Raw genomic sequence first — 15865 nt, 5'->3', positions numbered from 1 at the left:
AAAATATATTTATATTTTAATATATATTTTATATTAATAATTAATTTTAATAACTAATTTTAATATTCGTTTTTATGGATCCGGCTTCTCTAAAGTTATATTATCACTTTAAAAAAAAGTACACTATTAATTATATTTGGATTAAAATAATAAGACTCACAAATAATAAATGTTATAAATTCAAAAATAATTAAAACATTACTTTATTACTTTACTAACAATATCACTTTAAAAGATCTTTTTTCATTCTTATAATTATCTTCGGGAAGAGTTAATGTCCTCCATTTCCACAGTTGACATTTTATAGATAGGGTATTTATAAATTTCCATTATCATCCCTACACCGATCTCCAGGATAGGTAGTTAGGTACCCAGTACATTAATGTTAAATGCGTGCAGCTTCATCGTTTGTACTTTGTAACGACACCACCCGATGCTGGTCCCGATTCGTACCTATGGAACTCCGAAATTGATAAATAAAAAATAAACACAATAGAAAAACAAAACCTCACCATCAGCGAAATTTGAAGTTTTGAACACGCAATATCATCATACTCAGTACTCACAAGTCACAACTGCCACTGAATGATGGATCCCCGCGAAGACCTCAACAAACCGGTAGTACTCATCACGGGGTGCTCCGAGGGAGGCATAGGCCACGCGCTTGCACGCGCCTTCGCAGCCAACAAGTGCGCTGTCGTCGCCACCAGCAGGTCGCGCTCCACCATGGCGGACCTTGAGCACGACACCCGCTTCTTCCTTCAGGAGCTCGACGTCAAGTCCGACGACAGCGTTCGCCGTGCTCTCGACGCCGTCATTGCCCACTTCGGCCGTGTCGACGTTCTTGTCAACAATGCCGGCGTTCAGTGTGTGGGCCCTCTTCCCGAGGTTCCTCTCTCTGCGATTCAGAGCACCTACGAAACCAACGTCTTTGGTATTCCCTAACCCTAACTAACTTTGTGTCTTCGATTCCATTGTAGTTTCTGAAATTCTTACTGCGGAAGTCTGTGTTTGTTGGATTGATTTTAGTGGATATAGGATCTGGTGTTATTAACTGCTATTAAATTATACAACTCAATTTGGTTCAATTCAATTCTTAGTTTGGAATGCATTTAATAGTAATTGTTCAATACTTTGTTTCTAACTATTTTGTCTTTTGTTTTGGAAGTGTGAGGACTGAGGAAGAGAAGAGATATGTTAGTTTAGTATAGTTCAGGTATATTATTTTTTTAATGTCAATTAATTCCATCACAAAACTTTTGAGCCTTTGATGAAGGGAATTTAAATCTATCAGGATTTCAATTTTATAAGACTAATTAGTTCCAAATCAAGGAATCCAATTTCAGGTTTCCAATCTAAAGCTTAACCAACCAACCTAGTCAATTAGTTAGCTTATTTATCTGCTTTAGCAAGTGTCGGGTTTGAAGCTCGTGTTGTGCATGCAGTAACCATTGGCTAGCAGCAAAACCTTAAATGTAGCTCTAATCCGCGAAGGATTAATCCTTAGTCTGCTAGGCTAGAGGATACTGTGGGGAAAATAATATCTAAAGCTTAACCAAAGAGGAATGAAATGGTTCATTGTTTTGAATGGTTTTGGTGTTGGAGTTGAGGGAAGTGTTTGCTTGTTTGATCGTTGTTTATCTGTTAATACTTTTTAGTACCAAAAACCTGGGGGACCGATGCTGGGGGTGCTGGAAACGATTTGCAGATGAGCACAGTCTGTGTAGGACTTATCAAATTTCTATATTTCATTGGGGACATGCAGGTGCCTTGAGGATGATTCAGGCTGTTGTTCCTCATATGGCAAAGCGGAAACAGGGTAAGATTGTGAATGTTGGAAGCGTTACGGCTATGGCATCTGGACCTTGGTCTGGCGCATATACTTCGTCCAAAGCTGCCCTTCATTCTTTGACAGATACCTTAAGGTTTCATTCATTTTCCTCTTGTAGTGCTTGCTTTCTTGGTCTTTGTCACTAGCATCCCAACCCTCTTACAAGAATCCGACTAATCTAACTCAAAGGACTGCTTGATTGATTTAAAGTTCTTTCGGATGACTTCCTGAAACACTTTGTTCTACCAGGTGTTTTTAGCTTTAGTTAAAATACTAGTATTTTTACCCGTAATAACATTGCGAGAATATAAATTTTTTAAAATTACGGTCTACTTTGTTCTGATAGTATAGATTACATTATACATGACACGAAAGATTTATAAAATCAAACTACTTTTACAAAAAAAAGCCATAGATTGACAAAAGTCTCTGGCTAAGAAGATCAAGGTATCACCTTCTGTAGATAAAAAATTAAATAATAAGATTTTTAGTTATTATTTTTATATAAAAAAGTCTAATTTTTTATTAATAATTAATTTTAACATTCATTATCTAAAATTTAAAATAATTTAACGTGTATATTTTTACATTTAATTAGGTGTTAAGTTTATTGCACAAATAGAAATAATTAATTTTTATACTTGCTATTTAAAAATAATATTTTTTTTCTCTATGTATATAAAAATATAATTAAATATTAGCATAAAAAATTATACTGATAGTTATAAAATTAACTCAAAATTAAATTTTTTTAAAACAATTGAATCTTGATTTTAACTTTTAATTATAACATTAGTATTCTCTCCAAATTATATGTAATAAATATTTGAAAGAAAAGAAATGAAAATATAGATTAGAAAGATAAGCGGTAAAAATTTAAAACTAAATAAAAAACTAAAAGAAATATGTATATAATAATAATAATAATAATAATAATAATAATAATAATAATAATAATTTTTTATATGAATTATATTATTTTGTTAATTTTACTTTCTATAGAACAGAAAGATAGAAAAAATAGAGAATGAGAGAAAAGAGAGAGAAAAATAAAGATGAAGAATGAGAGTGAGAGTGAGAGTTTGTTAATTTTAGAAGAAAAATTTTTATTTTAATTGTAAAAAAATACCGGATAAGATATTTTGATTTGTCAAATTATTAATATAAAATATAAATTATATATAGAGTAAAAATGGTAGAGAGAAATAAAAAAATGGAGAGAAGTAGATGAGAGAATTTAGGAAGGGAGTTTATTAATTTTGAAAAAAAATACTTTCTCTCAATTTAAATAAGAGAGTGTCATGTGACACATTTAATTTTTAAATTAGATAGTAATAAATGATACATAATATAGGTATATTTCAATTTCAATTTTAATATTTTAATTTTAATTTTAATGCAATTAAAGAATGTCATGTTGTACATTTTGATTGTAAATTAGTAATTAGTCATTGATATTGATATTGATAATGATATATAAAATAGATAGAGTGGTTGAAGGAATAAGAGAAATAGAGAAAGGAAGAGGGAGGATGAGAGAACTCTTTAATTTTGGAGGGAAGGATTTGATTTTAATTGCAATGAGAGAGTGACATGTAGCACATTTTGGTTGTAAAATTAGTAAGGAGGGAGAAAGAATTCTTTAGTTTTGGAGGGAAAGATTTAATTTCAATTACAATGAGAGAGTGACACGTGACACATTTTGGTTGTAAAATTAGTAAGGAGAATTCTTTAATTTTGGAGGGAAATATTTGATTTTAATTGCAATGAGAAAGTGACATGTGGCATATTTTGGTTGTAAAATTAGATATATATAATAGATTAATTTCAATTACAATGAGAGAGTGATATGTGACACATTTTGGTTGTAAAATTAGTAAGGAAAATTCCTTAATTTTGGAGGGAAATACTTGATTCTAATTGCAATGAGAAAGTGACATGTGGCACATTTTGGCTGTAAAGTTAGATATATATAATAGATATAATAGATTTCCGCTTCTATGGGAAAGAATTTCAAATAGAAAGGTGTTATTCTCAGACTTGATTAATTCAACCTGTTGTCCAAATAAACTAGAGACACAAATGTATGGAAACAGATCCAATTTTTTTTGAAAAGAACAAAAATAAATATATATGTTGCTTTATATATTGTGTTCATGCCTTTCCTTGAGGCCCCCTTTATACCTTAGATTAGTGATATACTTCAAATTTTTAATAAAACTGGAAGTAGTACACCACAGTTAGATGCTCTTAAAACTAAGTGCAATGAAACTAAGGAAAAGTTAACATATAGTGGATTGGACTCTGCACTATGGGATTTAGTGCTCAACTCAGCCAATTTTTGCAATTTTCTATTTGGTTGATTTCCTTTATGCTCTGTCTTATTAGTTGAGTTTGTCATTTATGCATTGTCTTATTATTATACTTGCCTTTACATGCAGACAAATCGATGCGGTTTTTCTTATTTCCCATTGTATTGGTTTTCTGATAGATTGGAACTTAGCCATTTTGGAATTGATGTTGTCAATGTTGTCCCTGGAGCTATCAAGTCAAATATTGGAAATTCCGCCATAGCTAGCTACGACCACATGCCTGAGTGGGACTTATTCAAGCCTTTTGAAGCCGCAATTCGAGATAGAGCTTATTTTTCTCAGAAAACAAAGTCAACCCCCAATGATGAGTTTGCGAAACACACTGTGGCCGCTATCCTGAAGAAGAAGCCACCAGCGTGGTTCTCCTACGGCCATTACTCTACCGCAATGGCCATCATGTACCATTTGCCGCTGTGTGTTAGGGACTTTATTTTGAAGAAAGCGATGAAATGCTGAACTCAAAGTTTGATCTATAGTTCTATACATCTTCTACGTTTATATTAGATAACTTGTATTCAATCCCAAGTTTTTTAAATTGTAGAGAATAAATGAATAGTACTTCAATTTATATTTTCTTGAGTTGGTGTTTGGCTGATTTTAACTTTCTTTGAACATGGTTCAACTAAAGTTTAATTTTTCTCAGATTTAAACGTGATTTTAATACTAACTAGAGCTGTGCATTAGATAACAAATTTTCGACTCGAGTTTTAAAGGAACGATATACTTCTTTCTTTGTTTTTTGTACCAATAAAAGGATGATGTATCTATTTATTAGCAGTAGAATTATGAAGTGATGCTTTATAACTTGAAGCACAGTAGTATTCAAAATCAATAAATCAAACATAATTGTTTGTGATTTCTGTTTCATCCAACTTTTCTCTTTGCACTCTGCCATAGTTCCATCACAAATTAATGGAGAGATGTAGGTACGAATACAAGGTTGAAAAATAATGTATGACATAATAGGATTATGATATTTGAACATTCAAAAGATAGTGTGTTTATGAACATCTAATATAATTGGAAACAAATGTTTGTGTTACCGAAGAAAACCGGTCAAAATAAATTTTGAAATAAAGTATTTTTTTACTAATTAGACATTCGAAACGCTTTATTTTTAAAATATTCTTTAAATTTTTTTGTCAACAAAGTCCAACCAAATTAACCTAACCTAACAAAACCTACTTATATAACGTGTGCATGAAATCATGCCGTTCTTCTTCGTGTTTCTTCTTCTTCTTCGCGTTTCTCCTCCAACGTTCGTATCTCACGTTCTTCCTCCTTCTTCTTCTCCTTTTTCTTTGCGTTTTTCATTTTTCTTCGCATTTATTCTTCTTCGCGTGTTTCATCCTTGTCGTCATTTTTTTATTGCTGATATTGTTGCTGATATTGTAACATTATGTATTGTTTTCTTTTTTATTTGACTTTTTTTATTCTTATTAAGAGAGTAAAATAAGAAGAAGATGAACAAGAAAAGAAGAAAATGATAATGATAAAGGAAGAGGAAGAGGAGTTTTGAGTTATGCAAAATCTATCAAAAAATAACATGTTGAGTTTAGAATACAATTAATTTAATGATGATCACAAACATTAAGTAATTGGGTTAAACACCCAATTGAGTTTTAATTATTTTATTTGAGTAATGTAGGCCCAAATGATTTTATAGCAGCCCAAAGCAATGAAACTTAGCGGACTCAAGCATGTTGAATGAAGTGTTGATCCACAAACCTAGCCTAATCACTACTAAGCATCATTGAATCAAATCTCAGCCAAAGTTCACTTGTGCACTTCGGGTAAACGAGAGAGAGAGAGAGAGAGAGAGAGTTGTCAAATCACACTAATCAAGAGTATGTTAAATTAAGTCAGAGGTTAAAGGTAAATAATTTTCTTTTGCATGCAAGTTGATTTCTTCATTTCTTCCTTACTCTTTGCAACACCATTTTGGAAAAATTGAAGAAAATGGTGGCTGAACATCCCTGTTGTATATCAATGGCCAAAAATATTTTTTGGGGCCAAGCACAAATCTAATGGTTTGGATGTTGTTAAGCTCATTGAAAAAGTTGATGGTGCTACTGCTGTGTCTGCTACGGTGTTAAGACCAATTCCAAAATTCCTAATTTTTGGGGTTGATTGAAAAAAGAGAAGGAATGATTGCTGATAGTTCAAAGTCCAAGAAGTTGACTCTGAAGGAACTCAAGCTGTGACTCAAATGAAGATACAAAAAGAAAAATGATTCTCATCAGAGCTCAAGGAGAGAGAACCCGAGAGAAAAAGCAAAGAGTGAAACCTCACTACTGATTTTGAAGTCTTGGAAGTATTGCACCTACACTAAAGGGAGCATTCTACCAAGATGAAGGACAAAGTCTTGAGTTCTGTTGTTGGGTTCAGTTCATAGTGTTAAAGTTGTTATTCATCATCTCCTTCATGTTTTACAATGTTGTATTTTAGTTTTAACATATATATTTCTGTATTTTCTTTGAGAGGTAAAAGGCAAGAAAGAGAGGCATTGAAAAAAAAATCATAGAGTGAAAAAGAATAAGTAATACAATTGAGAGAAAAGCCAAGAGTGATTTCAGATTTCTTTCTGTTGTATTTTCTGTCTTGTGTCATATACTTGAGAGATATTTCTTGCTAAGTTGAGTAAGCACTTAGTGTGGTGCGTCTAGGTATTAGCATATCCAAGTCAAGTTTGAGTTGAAACTTGTGTGCCCAGATAGGATTGAGTTGAGTCCTAGGGAATTCGTGTATGTATTACTTGGATTATAGTGAAAATTCCACCAATATTGTGGTGGAGACTGGATGTAGGTTGCATTGTACAAGGCAACTAAACTAGGATATATGACTGTGTCATCTTCTTCTTCTTCCTCTCTGTTTTAGTTTTATTTTCTGGTTTTTTATGAGACAAAATGAAATTGTCTCCTGATTTATTCGCTTGCGCAGATCAATAGAAATCAGGTTTAAAGTTCTCTGATAAAAGGCTTAATAATTCAAAATTAAAGAAGGCTATAGATTTAAACCCCCCCTCTCCCTTCTCTAAACCTTCTAGAACTATTTTTTAATTGTGACACAATTTTTTAATAGAGTTATCGTTAAGTAATTTCGGTGTATTATAGATTTAATTTCAGTGTATTCTGGATCTAAATAAGGTACACTTTTGGTCTGAGCTTATTTTCGGAATGCACATCAATTAACTCTGAAATTAAACCCAGAATTCACATCAATTAATTCAGAAATGCACCAAAATTACTTAATGATTGCGAGACATAAATTCAGTTCGAAAATAAACACACAAACAAAGACTAATCTCCTTCTTCGTGTTCCTTCTTTTTGTTTGCGTGTTTTCTCTCTATCATTGTTTTTTTATTGTTGCTAATGTTGCTGCATTTTTTCTTTTTCTCCTTTTTTTCCTAATAATTTTACAGCATTGATTTTTCTTCTTTTTTTAATTTCATTTCTCTTAACAGAATGAAACAAGAAGAATTATAAGAAAATGAAATAAGAAGAATATGAAGAAGAAGAAGCAGTAGCAGAAGATGAGAGGAGAAAGAGGAAGAGTTTTGAATTATGCAGAACTTATCAAAATAAAAATATACCGAAATTTCTTAACAATAACACATAACTTTCTTAGTTTTTACACCGAAATTTTGCTACAAATGTACAAAAATATTTTCTTTAATGCTACATTTTTTCTTTTTTTTTTCTTTATTTCTTTCTTTTTTTAGTTGAATGAATGTAAGTTCATCCTCTTCCTAATAATTTTGTTGCATTATGTGTTTTTTCTTCTTCTTTGTTTGATATTTTTTTTTGTTTGTATTCTTGTTAAGAGAGTAAAACAAGAAGAAACTTAAGAAGGTAAAACAAGAAGGAAAAAAAGAAGAAGAAGCACAAGATGAGGAGGAAGAAGAGAAAGAGTTTTAAATTATGCAGAACTTATCAGAATACAAATATACCGAAATTTCTTAACAATAACACATAATTTTCTTAGTTTTTACACTGAAATTGTTACAAAAGCACAAAAATATCTTCTTTAATGTATTTTTTTCTTCTTTTTTTCCTTATTTCTTTCTTTTTTTCTGTTATACATATAAGAAGATGATGATGATGATGATAATAATGATGATGGAGGAGGAGCAAAAGCAGGAGGAGAAAAAAGAAGGAAGAGATCAAAAAAATTCAAATGAGAAAAGAAAGAGGAGAAGGAGATGGAGGTGGTGGTAGTGGTAGTGACAATGACGATAAAGGAAAGAGGAGCAGAAATTCCAATGAAAAAAAAAAGGAGGAAGAGGAGGAGGTGTTGTGGTGTGGTGGTAATAATGATAACGAAAGAGAAAAATAAAGAAGAAGAAATAGAAGAAGAAAACGCAACAAGAGGGGTGAAGAACGTGCGTGCGTGTATGCAAATGACTTTGTTGGACTTGGTTAAGTAAATTACTTAGTTGTAGAGATATATCCTTATTTTTATTCAAAAGGGTAAAGTATTATTTTGGTCTCTAATATTTAGACCAACTTCTAATTTAGTTCCTAACACTTCCAACATCTTATTTCATTCCTAAAAAATTTTAAATTTCTTATTTCAGTCTCAAAAAATTTTAAACGTGTACAATGTTATCGCACACTTTAACATGAACAATTAGCATATTAAACACCTAATAACATTTGATTTTGGTAAATAAGTAAAATTTATTCTCCAATAAAAAATTTTTTCTTTGATTATGGAACTTGATGATTGATTAATATGATTTGAAATCTTTTTTTTTTTTTGCAAGGAGGTCAACAAATGCTATTAAAAAATTTTGGTTATATTTTTTTAATATACGGAAGAAGATATAAGTTAACAATAATGTTGTTAATGTCTATGTCAATCGTTCTATTAATTATTCGTATCAAATTTAATAATAGCATAACATTAAATTTATTTAAAATTTTTTAGAATAAAAATAAGATATTCGAAACATTAAAGATCAAATTAAAATTTGGCTTAAATATTAAAGATCAAGATAATACTTCATCTTTATTCAAAAAATAATTTCAATGAATATGTGAAATACTTAACATCATTAGTATTTGAATTCAAAAATAAGGGCAAATTTAATAATGTCTACGTTAGAAGATAATAGGATTTACTTGAATAAATAGGTGGACAACGATGTCAATATAGTGACAATATGTAAACTGATAATAGATAAATTAATAATAATTGTTTAACTAATTATGTTTTTAATGGATGATGTTAAATATTTTTTTCACATTTAATATTAGGACACTATTGAATCTATTTAAAATATTTAGACAAAAATAAAATATTTATATAAAAAATAAAATTTACTCTAAACATTCAATCATCGATCTAAATTCTAAGAATAATAAAGTGTGTTGATCAAGAGTAAGTTTAGGCGTCGAAAACTTTTTTTTTTTTGTTTTTTCATGATATTTAAAGATTTATTATTAGTCAATAAATTACTAACTTGTTGTATGTAATATGTACATATCGAAATTCGAATTCTCTAACATTTACTCAAGAATTATCTACTAAATAAATTTAAGTTGGGTGTTTTGTTTTTGTTCATTACAAATCTAAGTTGGTTAGTTGCCAAGAAATTTATGGATAATAAAGTGTCCATTGGTGGCCCTTGACCGATGGGTTGGAATTTTAGTCCATTCATGAAATCGGGTCAATAACCCTTTCCCCTCTCCATGAGCTACCAAAGTAGAGCCAATATCTACATCATTGGTGATTACCACCTCACATGCCAGTTACGTCATCCAAATTTTCTCTAGGGTGCATATTCTAAATCATATTTAATCAAAGCTCAAAAAATCAAATCAGTTATCCAACCATTTAGTCATTGATTTATATATAACCAGTTCAATCAAAATAACTGAATTATAATAAAATAATAATATATAAAATTATAAATAATACACATATAAAAATATAAATATTTTATAGTATAAATCTTAGAAATATACAAATTGAAAATATAATACCAGATAGATCTTCTATTGAATTATTATAGATCTTGTTAAAATACACTATTATTTCGATATTATACAAATATTTTTCTATGATACCATGAGGTTACTACGCCAAAGCCAAAGAATATATTCTTAGGAAATACTAGCATATTTATTTTTCACTTTGACGTGTTATGGATTTGGTTAAGACTTCAGAGTTTTCTAAAGACATTGGTTAACAGAGTTAAAAGACAGTGTTCTTTAAATAAATAAAAAATATAGAAATTTTAAAAAATTAACATATATTTACTATAAAGATTTTCTGCTTGTAGTATTCTAAGTTAGTGTTTCTGGATAGCAAAATACTAAAATATTTATAGTCATTTATTTTTTTTTAGTAGTAGTTAAAAGTTATATTAAAAACCAAGAATAAATGACTAGGAATACTTTTAAGGTATAGGCTAATTCTGTGATACACTTGATTATGCATGATGTACCATACACCAGTTGATCCAATGTGGAGTACAGTAGATTTAGATTTAGGTGTAATTCTTAGATTAAGATCTTTTAAAGTGAAAAAATTGGTAAACTAGTCAAATGAAGAGTTAATCACTCTTAAATTAAGATAGGACACATATTTCATAAAAATTACAAAATCAATGATGATTAACCCTTCACTTTATTATTTTACCAACTTTCTCACTTTAGAAAATCTAAATTCAAAAATTTGATTCTCTTAATTTTTTTCCACTTAAAAGGATAAAGTGTGATTTTTTACTATTAATTTTATAAATAGGACAAAGAAAAAACATAAAAAAAAAAACCATTAAAAAATTAGAAATTACATTTTTATTCCATCAATTAAAAAAAAAAGTAGAAAATCCGTTCCCCCAACTTCATAATTCTTATTCTAATATGTAATATCAAACCTCTTATTTTTTTTACCTTCAAACTGAGTTGAAACTTGAAAATTAACAAACACCTTATTTAAATGTACAATTAGCACTTATCTATTTATTTCCAAGTCAATATTTATTCACACTAAATGTTCTTATTTATTTATTGTTAATATACGTTTTTCACTTGCTATAGTATGTTGAAATCAACACTAGCTCATTATAATCTGTTCACTTAGATTAGGGTTAAGTGAATTTCGTTTAGTAATGTTATGAAACCGACATAAGATTCCTGCATTCACAATTTTTTTAAATTACTTTTTTACCCCCTTTTTTATTTCTCCTCTTTCTTCCCGTCACATAATTTCAACACCACCACTACCATCTCCAACTGCCATGGCTACCGCTGCCAGCTAGCTACCACTTCTGACCACTCTATATCCTAAAGACTAAATCCTAAATTCTATACTCTAAATTGGTTTTACGTTGTTTGATTTTCAAATATTTTTTTTACTTTTGAATGTTTTAATTGTTTTAATTATTTTTTATTATTTTGGAGGATTCTTTTTAATGTTCAATTCTAAGTGGTGAATATTAAGTGTTAACTACAACCTTGGTCGAAGATGTTGGCTCTTCATACTTCCTCTCTTAGAAATTCATGCGGGTCTGATTCCTCTCCATCCCATTTCCAGGGATATATGTAATCTTTGCTTCCATTTTCCAGCTCAATCTCGAGTCCCATGCGTTCTCCATGGTAACATAAATAAAATTCCAAATATCCAGAATTCGCTTGTTTCCAAAACGGTCATGTTAACTACGGTTTCGCCATTATAGGTCTTATATAGATTGCTGGGGATTAGTATAGTACACCATTCCCGGCGGCTGTAGTGGCCGGAAACTAGGAGGTGCAGGGGCTTGCAGTGGTACAGGTATTGATTGTTGTTGCATGATTGGCAGCGTCTGATGTGGTAAAGGCATCATCGCCGCTACATGAGCTGGGGGTGGCGGCTGCGGCAGCGGCACTGGCGAGATGCTGACATAATATGGAGAGTGGGCAGCTCCCGTTGACTGCACATATTGCTGCGTAGACGGATTACAAAGCATGGGATACTGACCTTGGGATGCAGAGGCTACATCCTGCAGGATTGGTTGGGTTACCAAAACTGATGGGTATGAATGGTTTTGTGCAGCAATCAACTGTTGTGTGGTTGACTCAGACGAAGTCAGGCCAGCACTTTTCGCCTCTTCGGCGGCAAATGTTGAGAGAACAGAAGTCATGATCAACTGAGATGATGATGATGATGTGAGCTTATCTGCAACCTCGGCAGCGATTGCTGCTGCTGACTTTTTTATTGCTGCTTCTGAATTTCCATTTGCAACAGCAGGTGAAGTTGTTGCAGTGGTCGCTTTTTGCGAAGAATCTTCATTATCAAGTCGTGCCCGCATGATCCTTGCCTCTTCTACTTTTGCTTGTGCAACCTAAATATAATTAGTCAAAAAGCAAGAATTGTAAGCATTATCATTAACCAAAACTTTATCCGAGTTCAGGTAATGCGAAGCAAAAATGCTATATGCACATGATACGCGTTATTTATCTATAAATACATGTTTTATCTAACTCATTTTCAATGTGCATTTTGTATTTTAATATGTATTTTATATGGGTGGCTAATTTTTTGTGTACACCTAGCATGGTTGAATTCGAAGCAAGCTCAAAATGCCATATAGAAATAACTTATAATGCCATATAGACTTGTGTAATGATCCTTCTGTCAAGTAATTCTCCATCCAAAAATGCTATTTTCTTTCTAAATAGAGTTTATTGCACTTAACTCCTTTATGGTTTGTGAACTTTCAGCAAAAATCATCTACAGTATCAGCAATTATTGTGACCCATCCTATATAATTTGCCATGAAGGAAACAAAAAAAAATCAGGTACCCATTGAGGAGAAAAGAATCATGAACAGTATATACCAGCATCTGAGTGCGAATATTCTCCAGGTCCGCTTCCTGGTACAAGTATCCACAAGCAACAGCAACAAGATGCAGTTAGGAACAAAACTGCATGAATCATAAAGAAAACTATCAAGTAGATTGAACAGCATCAAAATTTACCTGCTCATGCAAAGCTTCTTTTAAATGAGAAACAAGTACAACTCTATTTGCTTCAACTAATTTAAGGTTCTCTATGCACTGTTTCAAGGTATTCTCTTCCTTCTCTAACTCCTTTGACAAAGTTTTTCGCTTAGGATCCTTTGCTGAAACAATTTATAAAAATCAATAATAAAATCCCAACTTGCATGCTACAGGTGCTACTCTGTTCTGCTGTATGCTTACCAATAGAGCACGCAATGTCAACATCGTTTTCCATCTTTTTCATGTGTTGAATAGCAGACTTGGATTTACTCATCTCTGCATCTTCAATAGATTGTTCAGTGAGCACCGAATGAAATGCAGATACTATTTTTTCTGCTGGACCTCCTATGGACAATTTCTGGCTTCAATACAATATCACGACAATGAGATATTTAAGGAATATTGCAACCCAGTTTGAGGGACGTATCACCAATAGAATGATTTAAGTTTAAAATTGGAAGAGGCAGGAGTAGAGCTTAGTCTTACCAATTTGATGGAGCGAGAATCCCTTTTAACAATTTTTAAAGAACCAGAGCGTGATCTCTTTTTGCTGAATTGCAATGGTGTAGGTGCTTCTTCTGCAAGCATTAGATCTTTAAGGTTCTTTGCCCGAGATCCAAACACTCTCCTTTGCTCCCATATATCAACCTAAAGTTAGATTAGAACAAAGTTAATACGTCAAAATGTGTAAAGTGAAATCAATAACCTGATGGTATTGGTATGTAAACATAAAATCAGAAGTATATACCGTATCAGGGGTTTCAGCCCAAACATTAATAAGTATGCGTAGCAGAATTGCATATTCTAATCTTCCTAACCTATCATTTTCCTCATTTACTGATTGGCATGGTTGAATTCACTTGAAATACTTAGATCAAACACTGTCAAAAGGAGCTTACCAGTCTAGATGCCACTTTCTTTTCATGATCATCACCCTTCTCATCAACATATTTAAGGGCAGAGGGGAGAACCTTCCAAAACTCGGTCACGAATTCATTTCCTTTCCGCTTGCTATTCTGCAAGATGTCATTTGCAAGGTATAGAAGGGGAACTTTTTGAACCATCTCAGATTTGTCAAATTGTTTCTTCCATGTTTCAACAACCAGTTCTGCTTTGCTCCGGTGAAATATACACCAATGTGATAAAGCTATATAAAAGGTTAACGAAAACAAACTACGCTGAATTAACAAGTAAGCATGCTCAATAAAATCAACTGAAGCTAATTATGCAGTAAAACAAACTATTTTGGAGAGTAAAATCCAAATTCATATAGAAAAGATAATTAATTAAAGTCACACTCCACTTACATTCACGAACCACAAAAAGTTAGTCTCCGAAAAAGAAAATGAAACATAAATGACAGATTTACTGAAATTGAATATTTTGATGAACCAAAATTACTACTTGCCATTATGCCAGTGCAACAATAATTGGTCCGATATTTTATGACAAAGAATGTGTTTTTCCTATCTCTGTAATTGCTCATATCCTAATAGAATAGTAACAAGTCAACCAGAAATGTGCTCAAATATTTAGTTTCTAACGACTGTCCAAGTTACTCATTCAAACATGAAAAATTATCATTAGAATCTTGAAATATTTTGTTTTGAGAAAGACTCATCGTGTATTTGCCACAAACATTAGCTGAATGCCTGAATCCAACAACTAAGAGCTTTCAAATCGAAAGCAGTTCACAATAACCGAAACCAAAAATTTGACCGAGATACGGATACCCCCCTCCCCCCTCTTTCCCCCCAGTAGGCACCCAAATACAAATCAAATCCCTAGATAGCTCAAGATCATGAATTCGGAGTTGGGATTCGAATTTCATAAGCCTAGTTATGATAAGCTAACTAACAGAATTATAGAAATATCCATGCCATCCTGTTTTAGTTGCAACTGATTATAGTATACATTATCAAAACTTGGTTACGCGCCAATTCAGCTAAACACTACAGTAAATCACTATTTATGCAGAAACTGAGCAAACATTACTGGGTAAAGTAAAGTAAAGTAAAGTAAAGTGAAGTTGAAGTAAAAGCAACAAAAATTTAGAAAATAATAACAATATTAAAAAGAAAAAAAAGGATACTTTCGATGCACTGCTGGGTGCTGTTAAGCTTGGAGAGCTTGTCGGCAAGTATCTGGTCGCTGAAAACGCTATTCATTCTCTCCGATTATTTCTCCTCACCACCAATGCCACAAAATTTTAATTAATTAACGAAATTATATCATATAAGTAAAAACGAGTTGAATTGGGGTGGGCAACACTAGAGCCCTAACAGAATTGGGACCTAAACGAGCTCCAGTATCAATACTACTACTACTACTACTACCAATTCTTCATACATATATATTAAGAGAGAAAGACAAATTGAAAGCAAGCGGCATATGAAAATAATAAAAAGAAAAAAGAAAGTTCAACTGAAAATCAATCAAATAGAAGAAGAAGAAGAAGAAGAAGAAGAAGAATGATGCGTTGCTTTGGAGCTTTTAACTCGCCAGGTGTTTCATGGGTTAGGCCACCTGGCAGCCACAAACAGTTGGTGAAAAACCAAAAAACACAAAAGAAGAATAATAGTGTAAACAATTTGATTTATAAATATCATGAATTTATTTTTAAAAATAAATTACTGTTTTTATTCGCACGAAAATTTAAAATACTGACAATTTA

At 31.7% G+C, this 15865-nt stretch overlaps 2 protein-coding genes across 3 annotated transcripts; one reads left to right on the top strand and one right to left on the bottom strand.

Annotated features, from left to right (window-relative positions):
- The first annotated feature begins 283 nt into the window (after positions 1-283).
- On the top strand, positions 284-4798 carry LOC107623864 (short-chain dehydrogenase RED1). Its single transcript, XM_016326257.3, has 3 exons — positions 284-934; positions 1766-1925; positions 4323-4798. The coding sequence occupies exons 1-3, from the start codon at positions 586-588 to the stop codon at positions 4657-4659; spliced, it is 846 nt and encodes a 281-aa protein (XP_016181743.1). The 5' UTR covers positions 284-585; the 3' UTR covers positions 4660-4798.
- A 6560-nt stretch (positions 4799-11358) lies between these two features.
- Positions 11359-15756, bottom strand: LOC107623840 (uncharacterized). Of its 2 annotated transcripts, none has more exons than XM_016326227.3 (7): positions 15284-15756; positions 14091-14338; positions 13678-13839; positions 13393-13549; positions 13171-13313; positions 13030-13065; positions 11359-12533 (listed from the first exon to the last, which is right to left on the bottom strand). In XM_016326227.3, exons 1-7 carry the CDS (start codon positions 15357-15359, stop codon positions 11892-11894), a joined length of 1464 nt encoding a protein of 487 aa, XP_016181713.1. In that variant the 5' UTR covers positions 15360-15756; the 3' UTR covers positions 11359-11891. The 2 variants fall into 2 exon arrangements, with proteins under 2 accessions (XP_016181713.1, XP_088363047.1); XM_088506921.1 differs by having other exon boundaries at positions 14091-14730; positions 15138-15740.
- Positions 15757-15865: the final 109 nt, after the last annotated feature.

This window comes from Arachis ipaensis, chromosome B10 (assembly GCF_059453495.1).
Source record: "Arachis ipaensis isolate K30076 ecotype BB chromosome B10, ASM5945349v1, whole genome shotgun sequence".
Lineage (NCBI taxonomy): Eukaryota > Viridiplantae > Streptophyta > Magnoliopsida > Fabales > Fabaceae > Arachis > Arachis ipaensis.
Note: the sequence above shows the minus strand (reverse complement) of the source record. Positions and strands in the feature narration are given on the sequence as shown.